Source organism: Mobula birostris, chromosome 22 (assembly GCF_030028105.1).
Source record: "Mobula birostris isolate sMobBir1 chromosome 22, sMobBir1.hap1, whole genome shotgun sequence".
In the NCBI taxonomy this organism is placed as follows: Eukaryota; Metazoa; Chordata; class Chondrichthyes; order Myliobatiformes; family Myliobatidae; genus Mobula; species Mobula birostris.
In genome coordinates, this window is record NC_092391.1 from 26,494,299 (window position 1) to 26,515,834 (window position 21,536).

Below are 21,536 nucleotides of genomic sequence, written 5' to 3' on the forward strand. Positions count from 1 at the left end.
TTTCCCTCAGTTCCTCCATCTCACTGGACCCTCTGTCCCCTACTATTTCCGGAAGATTATTTATGTCCTCCTTAGTGAAGACAGAACCAAAGTAATTATTCAATTGGTCTGCCATGTCCTTGCTCCCCATAATCAATTCACCTGTTTCTGTCTGTAAGGAACCTACATTTGTCTTAACCAATCTTTTTCTTTTCACATATCTATAGAAGCTTTTAGTCAGTTTTTATGTTCCCTGCCAGTTTTCTCTCATAATCTTTTTTCCTCTTCTTAATTAAGCCCTTTGTCCTCCTCTGCTGAACTCTGAATTTCTCCCAGTCCTCAGGTGAGCCACCTTTTCTGGCTAATTTGTATGCTTCTTCTTTGGAATTGATACTATCCCTAATTTCCCTTGTTAGCCATGGGTGCACTACCTTCCTTGATTTATTCTTTTGCCAAACTGGGATGAACAATTGTTGTAGTTCATCCATGCGATCTTTAAATGCTTGCCATTGCATATCCACCATCAACCTTTTAAGTGTTATTTGCCAGTTTATCTTAACTAATTCACGTCTCATACCTTCAAAGTTACCCTTAAGTTCAGAACCTTTGTTTCTGAATTAACTATGTCACTCTCCATCTTAATGAAGAATTCCACCATATTATGGTCACTCTTACCCAAGGGGCCTCTCACGACAAGATTGCTAAATAACCCTTCCTCATTGTTCAATACCCAGTCTAGAATAGCCTGCTCTCTAGTTGGTTCCTCGACATGTTGGTTCAAAAAACCATCCCGCATACATTCCGAGAAATCCTCTTCCTCAGCACCTTTACCAATTTGGTTCACCCAATCTACATGTAGATTGAAGTCACCCATTATAACTGCTGTTCCTTTATTGCACACATTTCTAATTTCCTGTTTAATACCATCCCCAACCTCACTACTACTGTTAGGTGGCCTGTACACAACTCCCACCAGCGTTTTCTGCCCCCTAGTGCTATGCAGCTCTATCCATATCGATTCCACATCCTCCCGGCTAATGTCCTTCCTTTCTATTGCGTTAATCTCCTCTCTAACTAGCAACGCTACCCCACCTCCTTTTCTTTCATGTCTATCCCTCCTGAATATTGAATATCCCTGAATGTTGAGCTCCCATCCTTGGTCACCCTGGAGCCATGTCTCTGTGATCCCAACTATATCATATTCATTAATAACAATCTGCACTTTTAATTCATCCACCTTGTTACGAATGCTCACACAAAGCCTTCAGGCTCACTCTTACAACTCTCTTAGCCCTTATACAATTATGTTGAAAAGTGGCCCTTTTTGATTTTTGCCCTGGATTTGCCGGCCTGCCACTTTTACTTTTCACCTTTGACCACTGTTATACCACCATGAAGAAAGCTTATGGTGCCAAGCCACACCCACACGTTGGAAAGTCTGATCACCTGGCTGTACTTCTACACCCAGTGTGTAGGCAGAGACTAATGACCGCAGCACCAGTGGTGATGATCAAGAGGGTATGGTCAAAGGGAGGGAGGTGGAGCACTTACAGGACAAAGTCGATGTACTCTACAATGTTCAGGGATTAATCTTCAAATCTGAACGAATATGCCACAGTTGTCATCGACTTCAAGACCGGTGTGGATGAGTGTGTGCCTTTGTAATCATACCGGACATATCCAAACCAAAAGCCATGGATGAACCAGGAGATTCATAGTCTGCTACGGGCTAGATCTGTGGCATTCAAGACCAGTGACCAAGAACTACACAAGATGTCCAGGTACAACCTACAGAAGGCTGTTTATACTAACAAAAAAACAATTTGACTGAGGTTACAGATGGAATTGGATGCATTCCAGACTTGGTTGCAGGATGTTACGTACTACAAAGCAGACCTTATCATGATTGGCTGTGATACTTCACTCCCAGATGAGATCAGCGCCTTTCATGGATGCTTTAAAAAGGAGAATAAAAGTAGACCTGTGTGATTCCCAGTAGCATCTGGTGACTGTTTCTATCTTGGATGTGTCAGGCCCTGATGGTACCTGGCAGGACTCCGAAAACCTGTGCCAACCAATTTGCAGGAGTGTTCAAGGACATCTTCAACCTCTCGCAGCTGCAGTTGGAGGCTCCCATCTGCTTCAAAAGGGCGACGATCATACCGACGCCAAGAGCAGAGTTAGTTGCCTGAATGACTATTGCCCAGTGGCACATGCATCTATTGTGATAAGTGCTTCGAGAGGCTGGCCATAGCTAGGATCAACTTCTGCCTAAACAAGGAGCTGGACCCACTGCAATTTGTCTATCACCAAAATTAAGTCTACAGCGGATGCAATGTCACTGGCTCTCCGCTCAGCCTTGAATCACCTGGACAACAGTAATATCTATGTCAGGCTGCTGTTTATTGATTATAGCAGTGTTCACTACAATCATACCGAGTTCTAATCAGCAAGCTCCAAACCTGGGCCTCTGTACTTCCCTCTGCAAATGGATCCTTGACTTCTTCACCGGGAGACCACAGCTCAGTGAGGATCAACATTGACACACTTCAAACAGACATGCCCTGCCCACTGCTCTACTTTCTCTACACCCATGACCGTGGCAAGGCACAGCTCAGATGTCATCTATAAATTTGCCAACGACAACTATCGTTGGCAGAATTTCAGGTGATGAGGTAGCGTTCAGGAGTGAGACTGATCAGCTGGCCGAGTGGTATTCTCAACAACCTCGCACTCAACGTCAGCAAGACCAAGGAATTGACTGTGGACTTCAGGAAGGGGAAGTCAAGGGGACAGCAGTTTCAAGTTCCTGGGTATCAACTGTTCTGGGCCCAACACATTGACGCAATTACAAAGAAGGCACGACGGTGGCTATATTTCATTAAGAGTTTGAGGAGATTTGGTATGTCACTAAAGATACTCGCAAATCTCTACAGATGTACCACGGAGAGGATTTTAACTGGTTGCATCACCATCTGATATGGAGTGGCTACTGCACAGGATTAGAACATGCTGCAAAGAGCTCTCAACTCAGTCAGCTCCATTATGGGCACGAGCCTCCCCGCACCTACAAAAGACGATGCATCCAAAAAGCAGCATCCATTATTAAAAACTCTTATCAACCCAGGACATGCCCTCTTCTCATTGATACCACTGAGGTGGTGCTACAGGAGCCTTAGCTGAAATTTCTCAAAGTTCAAAGTAAATTTATTATAAAAGCGTGTATACTATATACTTCCTTGAGATTCACCTTCTTACAGGCACCCAAAGGAGAATAAAGAATATAAAAGAACCCATGAAAAATCATACACAACAAAGGCAGAGTCCCTGAGAGTGAGACTGCAGACTGTGGAGTTAGTTTAATGGTAAGATGAGTGAAGCCATCCATCGCTAGTCCGTGTAGATGGTTCAAATGCATATTTTGTAAAATATCCAGTTGTTTAGAAAGCTGCCCACAAAACTTCACCATATATTGCCAGTGCCTTCTTGGATGCTCAATATCTTGTTGCCCAAGATGAGGTTCCCAATTGACAAGTTCTTCCCCGTCTTTTTTTCCTGTTCTGTTGGGTTGATATAAATTATCCCATAACCATGAATTAAAGACAGAACATTTCACTCTCAAACCAACAAAACTACATAATGATTAAGGCTCATTATCATGAGCTATTTTATTTATTATATTTATTTAAATTTAGAGACACAGCATGGTAATAAGCTTATCTGACCCACAAGCCCCATGAATCTGCTGTCAACTTTCTCTATGTTCCAACAATAACACTTAAATGAAAGATGACCCTTGTGTTACGGCTGCTTGGATTGCAGAAATTTTCCCTTACAGAATTCACAAATTACTACTCAAAAATTTGAGATATGTAATAAAATTTGTTCTTACGGATATTATAAAAGAAAATAAACAATTTAGTTATCCCTAACTCTTATTTCTTGGTATGTGCACAGTTGAGGTCACCATCCCTCCCATAACTTCAGGTTTGCCCATATTACATTGATGTGGAAGTTGTTATTGAAATTAAAGTCCTTTCTTTCTCCTTTGCTCAGCACCTCCTTGCACAATTTTTAGATTGCTTCTTACTGTATCATTCTCCCATTTTAAACAGGAAAACAGAGAGAGCTTTACTAAGCAAAAACAGGACAGTCTCATGCCTGGATTAACAAGTCTTGCATTTATTTTAAGATATTGTTTCAAAATGATTGCCCAATCTTATCCTTAGCTAAGGAAGTATTGCGAAATTAACCAGTGTCGGATTCAGTCACTAGAACATTCTATTAACACGCTGGATCTGCTTCAATACCTCCACATATGCTGCAACTTTCAGGGATTTTTCCTCAGACGATGGCTTCGTCTGGTTGGTAGTTGAATCTCATCCTCAGGGGTACTGGAAACTTCTGCAGCATTGGAAGGCCCTGGGTTACTTTCATCCTCAACAATTGTGTCCTGCCAGATCAGGGAGAAAAAGCGAGATTAAAGATCAGTAAAGATCATAGCTGCTAGTATTTACCTGGTTGGATAGCCACTGCTGAGGTCACTTCAGAGTCCCAGCAGTAGTCATTCAACTGAAAGTGGCATTATAACCGAGCCTGGTCCCAGGTACAGGCTTTCTAGCAGGTATCATTGGCCATCAGCAAGAAAAGAGATTCAGGTCTTCCACTGATTCAGAGGACAACTGAAATCAGCTATTCAAGCAGAGTCCATTCAGGCCTGTGTGAATGGCTCAACAATACAGGACAAGCCAAATATCTTTTGTCATTAAGTGATAATCTTAAATTTACAGTGAGGGTGGTGAAGGGTAATTTCCCTTCCTCTAGATTCCATGCCTGCGCAGAGACACAAAATGGTTTCTACTTAGACCATAAGATATGGGAGCAGAATTAGGCCATTTGGCCCATTGAGTCTGGTCGATATCATCATGGCTGACCCATTTCCTTCTCAGCACCAATCTACTGCATTCTCCCCATATCCCTTCATGCCCTAACTAATCAAGAATCCATCAACCTCTACCTTAGTCAAGAATTATCAACTTGGCCTCCACAGCTACCTGCGGCTACTAATTCCACAGATTCATCACCCTCTGGCTAAAGAAATTCAATAGGTACATTCCTCATCTTCATTCTAACTTGACATCCCTCTATTCTGAGACTGTGTCCGCTGGTCTTAAGACTCTCCCATCACAGGAGACATCCTCTCCACACCCATTCTATCGAGGCCTTTCGTCATTAGATAGGTTTCAATGAGATCTCCCCCACCCACTCTTCGGAATTCTAGTGAATACAGGCCCTGAGCCATCAAACACCCCCCATATCTTTCAATCCAGGAATGATTTTCATGAACCTCGCCTGCGCCCTCTCCAATGTCAGCACGTCTTTTCTGCTCACAATACTTCAAGTGAGGCCTCAGCATTACATCTTTGCTTTTATATTCTAGTCCTCTAGAAATGAATGCTAACATTGCATTTGCCTTCCCACCACCGCCTCAACCTGCAAATTAACCTTTAGGGGATTCCTGCACGAGGACTCCCAAGTCCCCATGCACCTCAGAGTTTTTAATCTTCTCTCAGTCTACACTTTTATATCTTCTACCAAAGTGCATGGCCATACATTTCCTGACACCATATTCCATCTGCCACCTCTTTGCCCATTCTCCTAACCTGTCTAACTCTTTATGCAGCCTCTCTGCTTCCTCAAAACTACCCGCCCCTCCACCCATCTTTGTATCGTCCACAAAGGCATTAATTCTGTAATCCAAATAAAGGACAGATAATGTAAAAAGCGATCCTGACGTGGACCCCTGTGGAACATTACTATTCACCAGTAGCCAGAGAGAAAAGGCTCCTTTTGTTCCCACACTTTGCCTCCTGCCAGTCAGCCAATGCTCTGTCCATTTCCTGTTGTACCATGGACGCTGGTTACGCAGACTCATGTATGGCACTTTGTCAAAGGGCTTCTGAAAAATCCAAGTACACAAACGCCCACCAATTCACCTCTATCTATCTTGCTTGTTATTTCTTTCAAAGAATTCCAACAGATTTGTCAGTTCCCTTGAGAAAACCATGCCGACTTTGGCGTATTTTATCATATACTTCAAGTACCCCAAAACCTAATCCTTAATAATGGACTCCAACATCTCCCCAACCGCTTAAGTCAAACTGGCCTATAATTGCCTTTCTTCTGCCTCTTTCCTTACTTGAAGAGTGGAACAACATTTGCAATTGTCCAGTCCTCCAGAACCATGCCAGATCCACGGATTCTCAAAGGATCATTACTAATGCCTCCTCAATATCTTCAGCCACCTCTTTCAGAACCTTGGGGTGTAGATCATCTGGTCCAGGTGACTTATCTCCCTTTGGACCTTTCAGTTTTCCAAGCACATTTTCCCTAGTAATGGCAACTTCACTCACTTCTGCCCCCAACGCTCTTGAACTTCTGGCATACCGCTAGTATCCTCCGCAGTGAAGAATGATGCAAAATACTTATTCGTCCATCATTTCCTTGTCCCCCATTATTATCACTCGAGCATCATTTTCCAGTGGTCCGAACCTACTTTTTTGCCTCTCTTTTATACTTCATATATCTAAAGGAACTTCTGGCATTCTCTTTAATATTATTGGCTAGCTTAGCTTCATATTCCAACTTTTCCTTCTTTATGACTTTTTTAGTTGCATTCAAAAAGCTTCCCAATCCTCTAACTTCCCGTCACAGGTGTCCCCTGCTTTTCGAATGTTCGCTTTACGAAACCTCGCTGTTAAAAAAGGCAGCGCACGCCCCAAGCAGCCAAGCTCCTCACCCGGAACTGTATTCTAGCTGGCACTGCTTAAACACGTGCCTGTGAGCAACTGTGCTTTATCTCGATTTATTTTGAGCATCCGTTAGCAAGGTGAGTTCTATGGTGTCAGAAAAGCCTGAAAGAGCTCATAAAGGTGTTATACTTAGCGTAAAACTAGACGTAATTAAGCGTTTCGATCGTGGTGAACGAAGTAAGGACAAAGTGAGTTTGGCTTGTGGAAGTTGACGAAGATGATGGTGAAGAGGTTTTGACATCCCATGGCCAAGAACTGATAGATGAAGAGCGAGCTGATGCAATTGGGAGAGAAAAGGATAACAATCGAAACCGAATGCAGTAGCGAACGGACCGAAAGTGAAGTCGTCCAGGAATGGAACGTGAAGCAACTACTGAGATTTTCGCTGCAATGATTGCAGAAAAGTACCATAATTTTGAAAGGGTACATCGGTTTAGGGCATATTTGCAGGATGGTTTGAGTGCTTACAAAGAACTGTATGATAGAAAAATGCGTGAGGCTAAGCAGTCAAGCATACTGTCGTTTTTCAAGCCTTCCTCATCAGCTACAGCAAATGACAAACCCTGACCTTCGACATCAAGGCAGGCAGACATAGAAGAAGATGACCTGCCTGCCCTGATGGAAACAGACGACTATGAGATGACAACCCAGTGTACCACCACCCCAATCTCCGGGCCGCGGACCGATACCCATCCACAAAGAAGGCAGCAGTAGTCGGGACGCACCCAGCACATCTTTAAGAAAAAAGCCAAAATAAACAAGCTAATTAATTAGGTGCCACCCAGCATATAAGTATCAGCCCAGATCAGAAGCTGGTCAGAGGCTCAAAGTTTTCGGACGGACTCAGAGTCGGCTGTGGTCGGGTGCTTCCAATGCATCGGCAGTTGTCGGCACCTGGAGGTTTATGGCAGGGAGAGTTTCTCCCTTTTGCCGCCTGCTATCGGGAGTTGATTGGAACTTTTGAGACTTTTTTTTTACCGTGCCCATGGTCTGCTCTTTATCAAATTATGGTATTGCTTTGCACTGCTGTAACTATATGTTATAATTATGTGGTCTTGTTAGTGTTTTTGGTTTGTCTTTTTTTGTGATATCATTCTGGAGGAACATTGTATCATTTCTTAATGCATGCATTTCTAAATAACAATAAACAAGGACTAAGTATCCTCATAATCTAATCTGGCATGATTTGGTAGGTTATTTTTGAGTCTGCGAACGCTCACAAATTTTTCCCATATAAATACATGGTAATTGCTTCTTCACTTTACGACACTCCCGGCTTATGAAACGTTTCATAGGGACGCTCTACCTTTGGATGGCGGGGGAAACCTGTATTTTTCTCCTCTATTACATGCCCTTTCTTTGGCTCTTAGGTTAGCTTTAACTTCTCGTCAGCCAAGGCTGCAACATCCTTTAGAATAATTCTTCTTTGGGATGTATCTATCCTGTGCCTTCTGAATTGCTCCCAGAAACTCTTGCCATTGTGGCTCTGTCGTCATCACTGCTAGTGTTCCCTTCTAATTAATTTAGGCCAGCTCTTCTCTCTTGCCTCTGTAATTCCCTTTACCTCACTGTAATACTGACGACTTTAGCTTCTCCTCAAACTGCAGGGCGAATTCTAGCACATTATGATCACTGGTCCCCAAAGGTTCCTTTACCTAAAGCTCTCTACTGAATTCTGGTCCACTGCACAACACCCAATCCAGAATAGATGATCCCCTAGTAGGTTCAACCACAAGCTGCTCTAAAAAGCCACGGCATAGGCATTCTGCAAGTTTACCCTCTTGGGATCCAGTACCAACTTGGTTTTCCCCAATCTACCTGCACACTGAAATCCCCTGTGACCACTGTAGCATTGCCCTTTGGCATGCATTTTCTATCTCCCGTTGCAATTTGTAGACTACATCTTTACTATTGCTCGGAAGTCTGTATAACTCCCATTAGGGTATTTTTACTCTTGCAGTTCCTTAGCTCTACCCACAACACTTCTACACCTTCTGATCTTATGTTACCACTTTCTAACGATTTGATTTTTTTTTCAAACCAACTGAGCCACCCCAACCCTTCTGCCAACCTGCCTGCCTTTTTAACACAATGTGTACCCTTGAAAGTTAAGCTCCCAGCTATAATCTTCTTCAGCTACGATTCAGTGATGCTCACAATGTCATACATGTCAATCTGTAACAGTACTACAAATTCATCTATCTTATTCCGTATACTGTGTGCATTCAAATATAACACCTTCAGTCCAGTATTCACCCTTTTCAATTTAGTCCCCCCATTTACATTGCAACCCATCCCACCCCATTGACTGCAATTCTGTCCATCAGTCTCTCCTTGCCAGCCGTCTCACCACACGCAGGCTCTGTCTGTAAATCCACTACCCCATCCGATTTACCACTATGATTTCTTAAACCAATCAAGTCACTTCTTCATTTTCTAAATTCAGTAAACTTCAAGGCTAATCAATTCAGCCTGCTTTCTTTAGTTAATATTTGTTTATATTAAACACGACTGAAGTGGAGCAAGTTAAATTCTGTCCAAATCGTATATAATAGTTGCCTGCTCTTTTCCATTAAAAAAAATATTCTTACGTAATTAAATGCAGAAGAAAAACTGCTGATGCTAGAAATTGGAATTAATAAAAAAAAATCAAACCTCCAGTATTTTCTATTTTTATTCTTGCGTCATTTAGCCCAGCTGTATTAACTTGCAGCCAGGGTGGAAGTCGGTGCCTGATGTGTCAATGAAGATTTATGAAGAATTACGCCAGGGTTTCAAAAACTGGTTTGAGACTCCTTGTATGAAATAAAGGTCCCAAAAGATGGGAGTGGGAATGAGAATGAATGATGTGGGGAGTGGGCCAGAACATTTTAGCCACCAGTACTGTCGAGACTCCCCGGCATGTTGCAGACCTCTGCATTTGTACACAAGGTCTGCCCCTGTACTCAACATTCAATTCAGGGCTGTTTAGTGAGTTGCTGAGCAGGGGTCCAGGCACACTTCACATCAGCCCCTCAGCTTCTCACCAGCTCAGCTAGGAATGGTCCCTATCATTACAATGAAACTGCTGATCTGCGTTTGGACAGCAACAATGCTTGCGTTTACTCTACAGTATTTCTTTTAAAGGTCATGCGATTCTACATAAAGTTCATTTAAAATAACTACTTTAAATTCTGTTTCAAACATCCCTAATGAGGAACATTTGGGATCAGTGAAAAGGCTTTCAGACAGCAAAGGGCATCAACAAACCGTCAGGGCAATCTGTGACCTACTCACCACTCAAGCCTAGCTTGATCTGCACAGGGCCATGTTATCACAGAAACTGGGTGGTGCAGCAGAGCCAGACTGCGAGCTGGCACCTGTATAGTTCAGGTAATTAAAAACTCAAATAGGGTCAGAAAAACCTCCAAAGATGTTCAAATCGAACCCATCGAGCACCAGTATCAGTCAGCACCCTACTCTCTCCTCAGCATTGTTTCATATGCTTCATCCTCAAATGTCAGCTCCCACTGCACCTTAACAACCTATAGAGACACTCCTCAATTTATAAATGCTCAAATATCTGCAATAACACAACTGACTCTTAAGGGTTCATTGGCTATGAGTTATAAAGCCATTTTTTCACTACAGCAGAATCAATTGCACCAAAATTTCCACGAAGCCTGTTCAACATATGAAATTTCATTTAATCAAGTGAGATAACCGTTCTGTTTGATCAGCAGCCACAATGGAGGCTGAAGCACAGCCTGGATTAGCTCCGACTTCCTGCTCTCACCCACACTACCGTGAGCTTTAATCACATCTAACTTTTGTTCGCCACACAACTAAAACTTTTCAAGTCTCTAGTTACAGGAAGAAAATAAACTACTTCCTATATTTATAGCATCCACACTGCCCAAATGGGCTCAATACCTTGGTGCACAGGTTCACCAGTGTGGATGGGGAGGGCTTAAACTAAATCCGGCAGTAGGATAGGCAGTAATAGAAATGAGGAATTAAATGTGCAAATTAGCAGAAGTGTTAGGTAATAGAGAAAGAAGCCTTTTTTTTTTAATATAATGAAATTGTGGCAGACCAAAGGCAATTATGAGAAAAATGAGAAATTTATCATTCCAATGTACAAATAAAAGTGGACAGTTTACATTTACAAAGAGTCATGTGGGATTATTTAGTAGTTGCAATAACTGAATCACGGTTAAAGACAATTCTGGATAGCTTTTATACGCCGGGATACAAGTGCTTTGAAAAGATGGGATCAGTTTAAAGGACATATGATGTGGGTGGCAGTACTAATCAAAGATTTTAGTGCTGTGGATAGGATGTTTCAGAGGTCAAGTGCAGAACTCATTCATCTGGAGACAAGCAGCAAAAGTTAGGGAGCAAATATATTTTATAAGTCATCAAATCGAGAGGGAAATAGAGTAACAAATCTGCTGGGAAATTGAAGAAATGTGTAAGAACTATAGAATAGCAAACCTGGGTAATGAACTCCATAGCCTCTGAAACAGTGTGCATTAGAGTTACAGGCTACAGGAGGAAAGGCACAAAGCCAGAAGTTGCCTGAATAAAAGGAAGACAACTCTGGTGAGAATTAAGTAAATTACAGAAACTGAGAGGGGAAGTGAGAAATTGGTTGAGGGTTGGGTGTGTAGGAATACAGGAAAGCGAGAGGGCAGGCAGCAAGTGGCAAAGGACTGGAGAATCAAAGCTTGCTGTTATCACTGGTTAGATACTAGATAGCATGTGCTAAGTGAAACAGCAAATCAGCAACTATTTAATTAAGAAAATACATCTTCCTCTCACTTACCAGGCTGCCCAGCAAGTCACATCCAAAGGATAGATCAGAAGGGATTTCAAAGGGTTGGTTTAGCTCTCTGTTAGTTCCCTCATCTGTGACACGGTGTTCTGGCAATCCTTCGGTACCTTCCTCACTCTCCACATCTGTCTCCGTGTACTCACTTTCTTCTGTGGAGTCTTGGTTGAGACCCTCACTTAATGAGCCAATTGTGGTCAAAGTTCCTTTTGGTGGCAATGTAGCCAGAAATGCAGGTAGTGTAAAAATAGACAGAAATCGGGCTTTCAGGAGCTGGTAAGCTGGGTTGTTCTGTAGCCGTTTGTTCACTAGTAGCCTGGCTGCTTCAAGGCGTTTTTTGGGATCAATTGATTCATCCGCATCAGCTGCCTCACAGGCAGGCAAGTTCTGCTCCAGGACCTTCTTGTGCAGCAGAAGGTTTGAGAAACCTCTCAGAGTTGAGGCAAATGGTGGCAGATAAGGTAGAGTGGTTTGTGTCCCTGGTACACGGACACCACCTTCACCGTTCAGCCACTGCTTTGTTATTGGATCTTTGTTGTCACACAGAAGTTTAAAGTCAATTGAGGTTTTGTCCGACTGCAACTGTGTAGCTGGCAGCTTGGTTCCCTCGGGGTGCGTCAAGGTGCTTGGCTGCGTACATGAAGACCCGATGCTTGGAGAATCCGCAGCCAGCCTTGAACATCCAGATCCCTGATCAAGCTGCGCGGTGGATGGAGGAGTGGGGATACTGGGATCAACACGGCCAACTGCTGATAAGGTTGCGGAATTGGCTGACATCAGAGACGGTGCCGAAGCTCCACAATTCACCGGTGCTGGTGTTTGTGTTGGTTGAACCTGCGTCGAACTGGCTGATGGTGGGATCACTGCCAGTGAAGGAGAGTTCAGTGGCCGGGCTGATGCTGGTGTTGCAATGGAGATGGTCTGCACCGGTGCAACACTGGGGCCGCCGTTCACTGACTGACTGGGGGCAGAGAGGGAGCTCAACGGCACTTGAGTTGCAGTGGCTGACGACATGCTTGAGCTTGCTCCACCCAGGGGCACGGTGGTAACAACTGTGGTACGGGCCTGGCTGACTACAGCAGGGGAATTCTGACTGGGTGGGCCCATGACTGTGCCTGGAGGGATATACAGCAAACCCTGGGGAGTGACCAGTGCCATGATGGGTACAGTGGAGTTGGGTAGCATTAGTGGAACCATTAGTGGGCTATTGATGACTGGCTGTGGCGCTGGTGCAATTGGCTGCAGCCGCCTACCCCTGTGTCCGGCTGCAGCAGGGTGAACAGAAGCAACATTTGATGCAGATGCTGTCCTGAGACTGTTCACTGGTTTGACTACAGCTGATGAACGTACCTGACTAGTGTGTGGTGATGGAGTCATGGCTGGCCCACCCTGTCCCTTGGGTGGCCCCGATGACAACTCCTGTGTACCTGACACTGGCTTATCAAGTACAACTTGCTTGACAGTGGACCCAGTTGCAGACCTTGTTTGGACCCTGGAGATCCCGGTTTGAATTGGTGGAAGGTTATTGGGTTGTTGAGTCAGTTGCGGCCCAGGACCGACGGGTGCCTTGCTTGAAGCTGCTGGTTGTGGCAGCAACGTCAGCTGTAGTGGCTGATGGATTATCAGTGGTCGTGGAATGACAATTGGCTTGGGTGTAGGGCGCGAGGCTTTCGCTGAAACCCCAGCTCTTCGCCTCTCACTGAGCAGCTGTTGGACAGTCTTCGGTTTCTCTCTCAGAGGTTCAGCACTCAGCTTAAACCGAGTCATTTCCATCGTCTGTCCATTGCCTACATCAATGGTTGTTCCTTTCACTTCGTTCAGGTAAGGACCGACCCGTGATTTGTCTTCACTCTTGCTGGCTGCGAGAAAGGAAAAGACAAATGTTGATTGACAGCCAGAAACAAGAAAGTGGAAATAATTTTGGTTAGGAAAGCTCCAATTATGATTAATTTATAGTGGTGCTAGAAAGTTTGTGAACGCTGTAGAATTTTCTCCGTTTCTGCATGATCACAACCTAAAATGAGGTCAGATCTTCACGCAATACCTAAAACTAGAGAACCTAATATAAATAAACAAAAAAAAAATACGTTATTTATTGAGAAAAATGATTCAATGTTATATGTATTTTGTGGGAAAAATACGTGAACCTTTGCTTTCAGTAACTGATGTGACCCCCTCGCACAGCAATAACTTCAATGAAATGTTTCTGGTAATTCTTGTTTAGTCCTGCACATTGCCTTGGAGGAATTTTAGGCTATTTCTCCTTACAAAACTGCTTCATCTCTGGGATTTTGGTAGGCTTTCTTGCATGAACTGCTTGCTTCAGGTCCTTCCACAACATTTCTATAGGATTAAGGTCAGGACTTTGACTCAACCATTCCAAAACGTGAAATTTCTTTTGCTTTAACCATTCTTTACTAGACTGACTTGTGTGTTTAGGATCGTTGTCTTGCTGCATAACCCACTTTCTCTTGAGCTTCCTATCACAGAGAAATAACCCTGACATTTTCCTGTAGAATTTGCTGGTACAATTCAGAATCATAGTTCCATCAATGATGGCAAGCCGCCCTGGTCCCGAGGTGGCAAAACAGGTCCAAGCCATGACACTGCCACCACGTTTGACAGATGGGATGAGGTTCTTATGCTGGAATGCGGTATTTGCTTTTCGCCAAACATTAACACTTCTCATTTAAGCCAAAAAGTTTATTTTGGACTCATCTGTCCACAGAACATTCTCCCAATAGCCTTCTGGCTTATCCACATGGTCTTTGGCAAACTTTAGATGGCAGCAATATTTTTCTTGAATCCTTGCAATCCTGCCATGCACACTGTTGTTGTTCAGTGTTTGCCTGATGGTAGACTCATGAACACTGGCATTAGGCAGTGCAAGAGAGGCCTGTAGCTCCTCAGATGTTACCCTGGTGTTCTTTGTGACCTCCTGGAATAGTTTGCTCTTGGAGTGATTTTTGTTGGTCGACCATTCCTGGGGAGAGGAACAACCGTGTTGAATTTCCTCCATTTGTACACCATCCGCCTGGCTGGATTGGTGGAGTGCAAACTCTTTAGAAATGGTTTTGTGTCCATTTCCAGCCTGGTGAGCATCAACAACTTTTTTTTCCTCCTCAGGTCCTCAGAAATTTCCTTTGATCGAGGCATGGCACATTTCCAAAAACATACGTGGTGAAGATCAGACTTTGATAGTGATGACCCAGGTTTATGTTTTTTTTAAAAATAGGGCAGGGCTTTCCACACTCACATCTGATTGTTACCCCATTGATTGAAATATCTGATTCTAATTTCCCCTTTAAATGATCTGATAATCCTAGAGCTTCACACACTTTTTCCAACAAACACATGTAATATTGGACCATTTTTCCTCAATAAATAAGGTATAATGCTTTTTGTGTTATTTATTTAGTTGGGTTCACTTTATCTAGTTTTAGGACTTATGTGAAGATCTGATCACATTTTAAGTCATATTTATGTAGGAAGAGAGTAAATTCTAAAGGGTTCACAAACTTTCGAGTAGCACTGTATATGAATCAGCAACAGACAATGTGGTAGGAAGCTAAATTAGCCCAAAAGCCTATGCTTGATCTTTCAAAGAGCCATGTTATTAAAGCAAATTAAGGTTAAACTGTAAATGTTTGGAAATCTGAAATGGCAAAAAACTCAGCAGGTCAGGCAGCGTCTCTGGAAAGAGAAATAGTCTCCATTCTATGTCAGGACCCTTCATCAAAATTGCGAAAGAGAAATCAAGTTAGCTTTTGACACCAGGGTAGATGGAGGAGGGGGAAAAGGTGGAATGAAAGGAATATCAATGATAGGCATGATAGGCTGACTTAATGTCACAGATAATATTAGCCCTATTAGAAATAATCTATATGTTGCGCCCCTCCACTTCCGCTGTCAGAACTTGTTTTTGCTTTTCCACCAGTTCTGATGAAGGGTCACAGACTGGGAAGTGCTAACCGGTTCTCTTTCCACAGATGCTGTCCAGCTTGCTGAGCATTTCTAGCATCTTGTGTTTTATTTATGATATTGAATATTACTGTTTCTTCCCAATGCCCTTGGAAATTTCTCAAGACCATAATCAAAAGTTTGTACTAAAACTATTTTACCACTCCTTTGTAGCTCAAGGCATAATGTGCCACAAAAATCAGTTCTACTACTGATTATATTAAGTTTAACAAGTCTTCTTGCTATAGACACAGTCTCACATTACTTCCTCAAAATCTTGCATGACTGAACACTTCTAACAAATCTTCCTTTAAGCCCCCCTGCTCTAAGGAGTGCATTGCTGGTTCTCAAAACTCACTACAGATTATGATACAATTCCAGTAAATCTCTGAACCTCTTGGATTCAAGAGTATCCAGGGAGAAAGGCAAGCTGCTGACAATTCATCACAGTGGCCCAAAGCTAGTCAGGAAAAATATCTGATCACATCAGGCCCTTACCCTTCATTTCAATCACAATTTGTTAGCTATGATACGTATTGATCTTACAGGAATCAAAAGGTTTATGTCTCAATGCAGGCCCTTCAGCTCAAGATTGATGCTTCTGATGCAATGTTGAGGAAACATTTGTGTTACTACCTTTGAAATAAGGCATTAACTTTATTCACAGACTGCCTTTGAACACAAATATACAAGAACTTATGGCAAACCACTATGAAGAACCAAGTTCTCTCAAGTTGACTCAGTAAGCACAAATCACACTAAAAACAGATTATGAGCACCATATTGCTCACTGCAAAAACACTTTCTATATGTCTATCCTTCAAAAGACTTCTTCGGTTGTGAAAGTGCTTTAGGAGGCCCCGAGAAGACTTCCTTTTCAAACATATGGTGTCAGCGAGAGGCAAGATCAATGATCCATCTGGTTCCTGCTCCATTCTAATAATGGTTATTGCATCATGTCTTGTTGTTATCACACTCCTTTCCTCTTTATCATCTAACACAAAAGCTATGTAATCTACAGGGAAGAACAAACATATATAAAAAACACCCAGGGCCTACAGAGAGAAAAAAGTCTCTGGGAAAATTTTCCTGACTTTCAAATAACCATAAGCAGCCACAGGACCTCAGTCACCAGTGACAACTACATCAAACCTCAGGCTTAGGCTTGGTTTTGACAGAATCTACCACTTCTCACTGCTTCAATTCTCAGATTTGAATCTGCTGCAGAGGAATAATAAATACAAACACATTTCCAATGTAGAGGGGAACTATTACGCAACCCTTGAAATGCACAAGTAAACAAATGATGAGATAACTACAGGATTGTTTTTAGTTACACAAGAATTATGTGAGCAAGGTTAGGGATAGGTTGAGAACCGGGAGAATGAAGAGCCTGCCACTGTAGGGTCAGGGTCAGGGTCAGATGCCACACTTTCAACTGAAAAGGGAATGCCTGGGTTCAAGATCACATGCGGTCACAAGTATCTCCGATCGATAGCCCATTTGAAATGTACAGGCCCATCCAGATGCAGGACTGAGAGAAGGAAAATAAACTGCAGGTATATACAATTATAAATCAAAGGTATACACAATTATAAACTACCAGCATATACAATTAAACTTTGGCAAAGATTTATAGATGTCATTGAATTATTACACCATACCTGGCAAGCTTTCAGTAGCCTTATTCGTCTGGAAAAAAAAAACACAAAATTTAAAATAATGATTAGCACAAGCTAAACAAAGACCATTTCTCATAAAACAAATAGAACCCCATCAATAAACAGGAAAGAAAGAAAATAAGGATAATTGCTAACAAATGGGAAAACTCCATTGAAATTCACAAAACATTCTTTGAGGAAGATTGCATGAGTGGGTGTAAAATTGCTTGTTTGGGTTAATGAGATGAGAGGCACAATACCAACCTGGTTTTAGGTTCATGCCGGCCAAAACAGGTCATGGCTCCCTCACAACAGATTTTCCAGCGAGTGATATAGAAAGTTCAAAACCAAGGACCTAAATTCACAGCTGAAGGTTTAATACCCAGCTGAAGGGAGAGGACTTGTTTCAATTCCCCTTCACTTGTAACCCACAAGGCCAAACAGAACAGAGTTGTGATTTCAAATAATAAAATCTGCAGATGCTGGAAATTCAAGCAACAGACACAAAATGCTGGAGGAACTCAGCAGGCCAGGCAGCAACTATGGAAAAAAGTACAGTCAACATTTCGGGCTGAGACCTTTCATCAGAGTTGTGATTTACATTCTTAAGTCTACATGGCTCAGTTAAACTCTCAGGTCATTATGTGCTGCTGTACATAATAAACATTATGAATAAGGGTCCGTGCTTTAATCAGGACCCTAAATTTATCCAAATAATACTTTGCTACTGCCCTTTTTAACCCCACATTGCCAGAAATGCCCAATTATCACCCAATGCCCAATTTCATTCTGTTAACATGAACACCCAGCATCAAGATTGAACGGTGGCTCTTGGTCAACTTTCTAGAACCAAGTTGACTAATCTCAGGTTTAACATACCTTGTCTTTTATGATCTCCAAACAGCGTTCTTTGTCAATCCGGAATACCTGCAAACAACACAAGGTAGTGTAGATTCATGTGGCACTGCTACCGATGGTACCATCTTTTGTATGACATGGGTTTTGGCCATATATGTACACTGCACACTAGCATAAAGTACATTGGTTGCCATAGGATGCATATTCGATGTCCACATATAACTATTTCCAGGAGAGCAGTGGGACAATCAGGTCTCAGTATGTTTGTATTTAGGTGAAATGTCATGTAGTAATTAGCTGGCATAGAATGGGAATAGAACATACTTGGGGAACGGTCAAAGAAAGTTAATGTATTGACTTTAGGAGTAAGAATAATTTTGATAATGGAGGTTACAAGCTACTGGACAAGTTAAAACCATGGGTCAGATACAGAGTAAAGCACTTATTCTCAGTAGTAATGAACCATTGTGGCAGATTTTCTACTGCCAATATACCAAGTGCATGTACCAGGTTTAGCAACAATGCTCCTCAAGTGACTTAATGGTAATACATTATGATCTGTCCACATCCCGTCAGAAGTAAACAGGAACTAGGCCAATGCAACTGATCTCACCCCCCGGCAGAGCACAACTACACCTGATCACTCCTACTAAACTTCAATTCAAACTTGAGGAGGTTAACATCGATTGTCTGACCCTCTACAGCTCTGTTCAATATATAAACACCTCTTCTGGCCGCTCCCTCTTAAAAAATACTTTAGATAACAGACAAGCAAAGCTTACCTGTAGCAAGAGAACAAAAACAGAAGTGCTGTTTAAACCTGTTGCCTCCAGTGCCTCACGCAGAACATCAACTGGACACAAGAGAAGAAAAGTATTAATTATGCAAACCCTCACATGCTTCCCGCTTAGGCTTTAACTTTGTTGCTGAGCATAAATATCAGAGAACTGCTGCACTGAGCTGTATTGCTCCCCAAGAGCAGTTAGTTGGAACCATTTTCCTAATGTCAGTACAACGGCTAAAGAATGAGACATTCCCAGATTAAAATGAAGATCCACGGAACTAGTGGGAGGATGGTGTGGTTTCCCCAGTGTCCTGGGCCTTGATAATTATCCTCCAGCTTAAACAGATTACCTGGTTATTATTGCATTGCTGTTTGAGCATATGGCTGCTGCTGTATTTCCTACAATGCTGATTTCACTTCAAGTACAAATACTACAAATACAAAAAGTATCTGAACAGGAAATGTTGATTCTTTTCAGATCTACACCCGTCAGAATTTACTTAAAGCATCAATTGATGCTTAAGAGCTTCTGAAGAACCTGGCATTTCCAGCATTTCTATTCTGGAGTAAGGATTATTCAATCTGGTGAAACACTGTTCTCTAGTGAATTGAAGAGGCTTAAAACTTTAATTCTTTCTCTCTCCACAGATGCTGCCTAACCAGCAAGGTATCCCCAGTATTTTGTGTTTTAACTTTCCAAGAGGGTTTACTCTGCTACTAACAGCAACGCCTGCGTCTACAACATAGATGAAATGTTAGTCTCATGACATGGGTGGAGTCCAAGATGCAGCAAGGTCAGCATTTGTAAAGCCAGAAAGAAGTGGTTAATGTTTCAAATCAACTATCTCTCATAATTCTGTCGAATGGCCACTATCCTAAAAAATTGACACGATAATCCACTTTCATCAGATATTGCCTGGCTCACTCCATTTCCAGCATTTATTTTAACACTAATTATATTATGATGCTTGAAAGTTTTCTACATTGAAACAAAAAAATGCTCACTTTGGTTTGGCCACTGCAGCTAATTTCAAGGCCTCTATCAGCAAATGAAGGCTATTTTTTTTTTTTTTAAAAACAGTAAATCTTAAGCTTCTTTTACTGGTACCAACCAACTTTAGGGTATTTACTTAAGATGTGGAGTTTCTCTATTTCTCTTTTGTTGAGGGCTTTTAAGTCCCATGGATATCTACTTAATTCTAACTTTAGCTTGAAATACCCAAATGTCCCCTTTGTCACATGTATAGCAACCGCACAACAGTTTAGTTTGGCTTTAGTTCCTCAGTGAATACTGGTGGAAAGAAAACGACAACTGGGTTATGGTACTCTTATCCAACAAATACATGTAGAATCTATATAAATTTACCTCTACCCATTCAAGTGGTTAAATTACAATAACTTGCCTTTATACGAGAGGCGACTTAACTGTAAGTGTTCGAAGCCACTTTACAGAGACTAAAATAACCCATTTTTACATGTCCCAAAGGAGATAGAAGCAGGTGGCAAAATTTTTGGTTGGAGTAGTACATTTTAAAAGACTTCCCAAAAGTAGTATTTGGAAAGCTGCGGAAAGAGGTGACGGACAGATTTATAAGTGAGCTCCAAGCTTCAGGATATGACAGTTGGAGACACGATCAACATTGTTGAACTGATTAAAATTGTGGTAGAATGGCAGGGTATAGGATCTGAAAAGGCTAGAGGGAGGTTATGGTCATGAAAACATTTAAAAACAAGGATAATAATTTAAAACATGTTACTCAGCTGCCAACCAAGCTGATCAAGAAGCACACGGGTGGTAGGTGAACAAAACCTGCTGCAAGGCTATATGTAAAGAGGTTTCTGATGAGCTTCAGATATGGTAATTGGCTAAGGGAGATTAACCAGGATGGCGTGTTTTAGATGTTGAAGTTATAAACGTAGGAAAGATTCACATACAGTACTGTGCAAAAGTCTTCAGCACGTGAAAAATTCTGTAAAGTGAAGATGCTTTCAAAAATAATAAAAAGTTTCTAAATATCAAAAGATTTGCTATAAAGAGCAATGAACAGTAAAAAACTGAAATCAAAACTGCAACCTCCCTCTGCATTTAAAACTGCATCAAGTCTCTCAGGTACACTCTCGTGCAGCTTTAATAAAAATCGGCTGGCAGGTTGTTCAAAGCATCTTGGAGAACTTGCTACAGTTATTCTGCACACTTTGATTGTTTTGCTTGCTTCTGCCTCTCCAGGCTATCTCAGACAGCCTCGATGATGTTGAGATCAGGGTCCTGTGGCCGTATTACCTGCCTCAGACCTTTACACAATACTGCAGCTGTTATGAAAAATACTGCACTTCTGAAATTTTGCTTTAGTTTCTGATGGATTAGGCAAGGGATGCTTCCTTGAAAAAGCTGAGACTCCTAAGCAAAGGTCCACTGTGAGTCTGTGTTGCTTACTTTGCCGCCGAACAAGTGGCCTTGCCATGGTCCAGCGGGAGACCTCGGCAAGTAAACTTCTATCTAAATTTTTTTCAGACAGGTATGCTGCAGCCAGCCTGCGCCTTGCCCGCTTGGCATCTCTTTGGGATTGCGGAGGCTCCTGTTGTGCGTCACTAGCCGTCAGGCACGGGGCAATTTTGGGAGGTGGATCTGGCTCCGGCACTACTGTTAACTCAGATGATTCACTCTGCAC

General features: G+C 42.2%; 1 protein-coding gene across 5 annotated transcripts in view; it reads right to left on the bottom strand.

The window, feature by feature from the left end:
• Nucleotides 1-21,536, bottom strand: part of snapc4 (small nuclear RNA activating complex, polypeptide 4) — a 59,788-nt gene that overhangs the window by 4,591 nt on the left and 33,661 nt on the right. For all 5 annotated transcript variants that reach the window (XR_011882836.1, XM_072240417.1, XM_072240416.1 and 2 more), the window contains 6 exons: nucleotides 21,302-21,530; nucleotides 18,866-18,936; nucleotides 18,105-18,152; nucleotides 17,229-17,256; nucleotides 11,599-13,463; nucleotides 4,290-4,432 (listed from right to left, as the gene is read on the bottom strand). Coding sequence is in view for 4 of the 5 variants with exons in the window: in XM_072240417.1 (XP_072096518.1) it covers nucleotides 4,310-4,432; nucleotides 11,599-13,463; nucleotides 17,229-17,256; nucleotides 18,105-18,152; nucleotides 18,866-18,936; nucleotides 21,302-21,530 (2,364 nt within the window). In the remaining variant the exon portion in view is untranslated. The remainder of the gene's footprint in view (nucleotides 1-4,289; nucleotides 4,433-11,598; nucleotides 13,464-17,228; nucleotides 17,257-18,104; nucleotides 18,153-18,865; nucleotides 18,937-21,301; nucleotides 21,531-21,536) is intronic.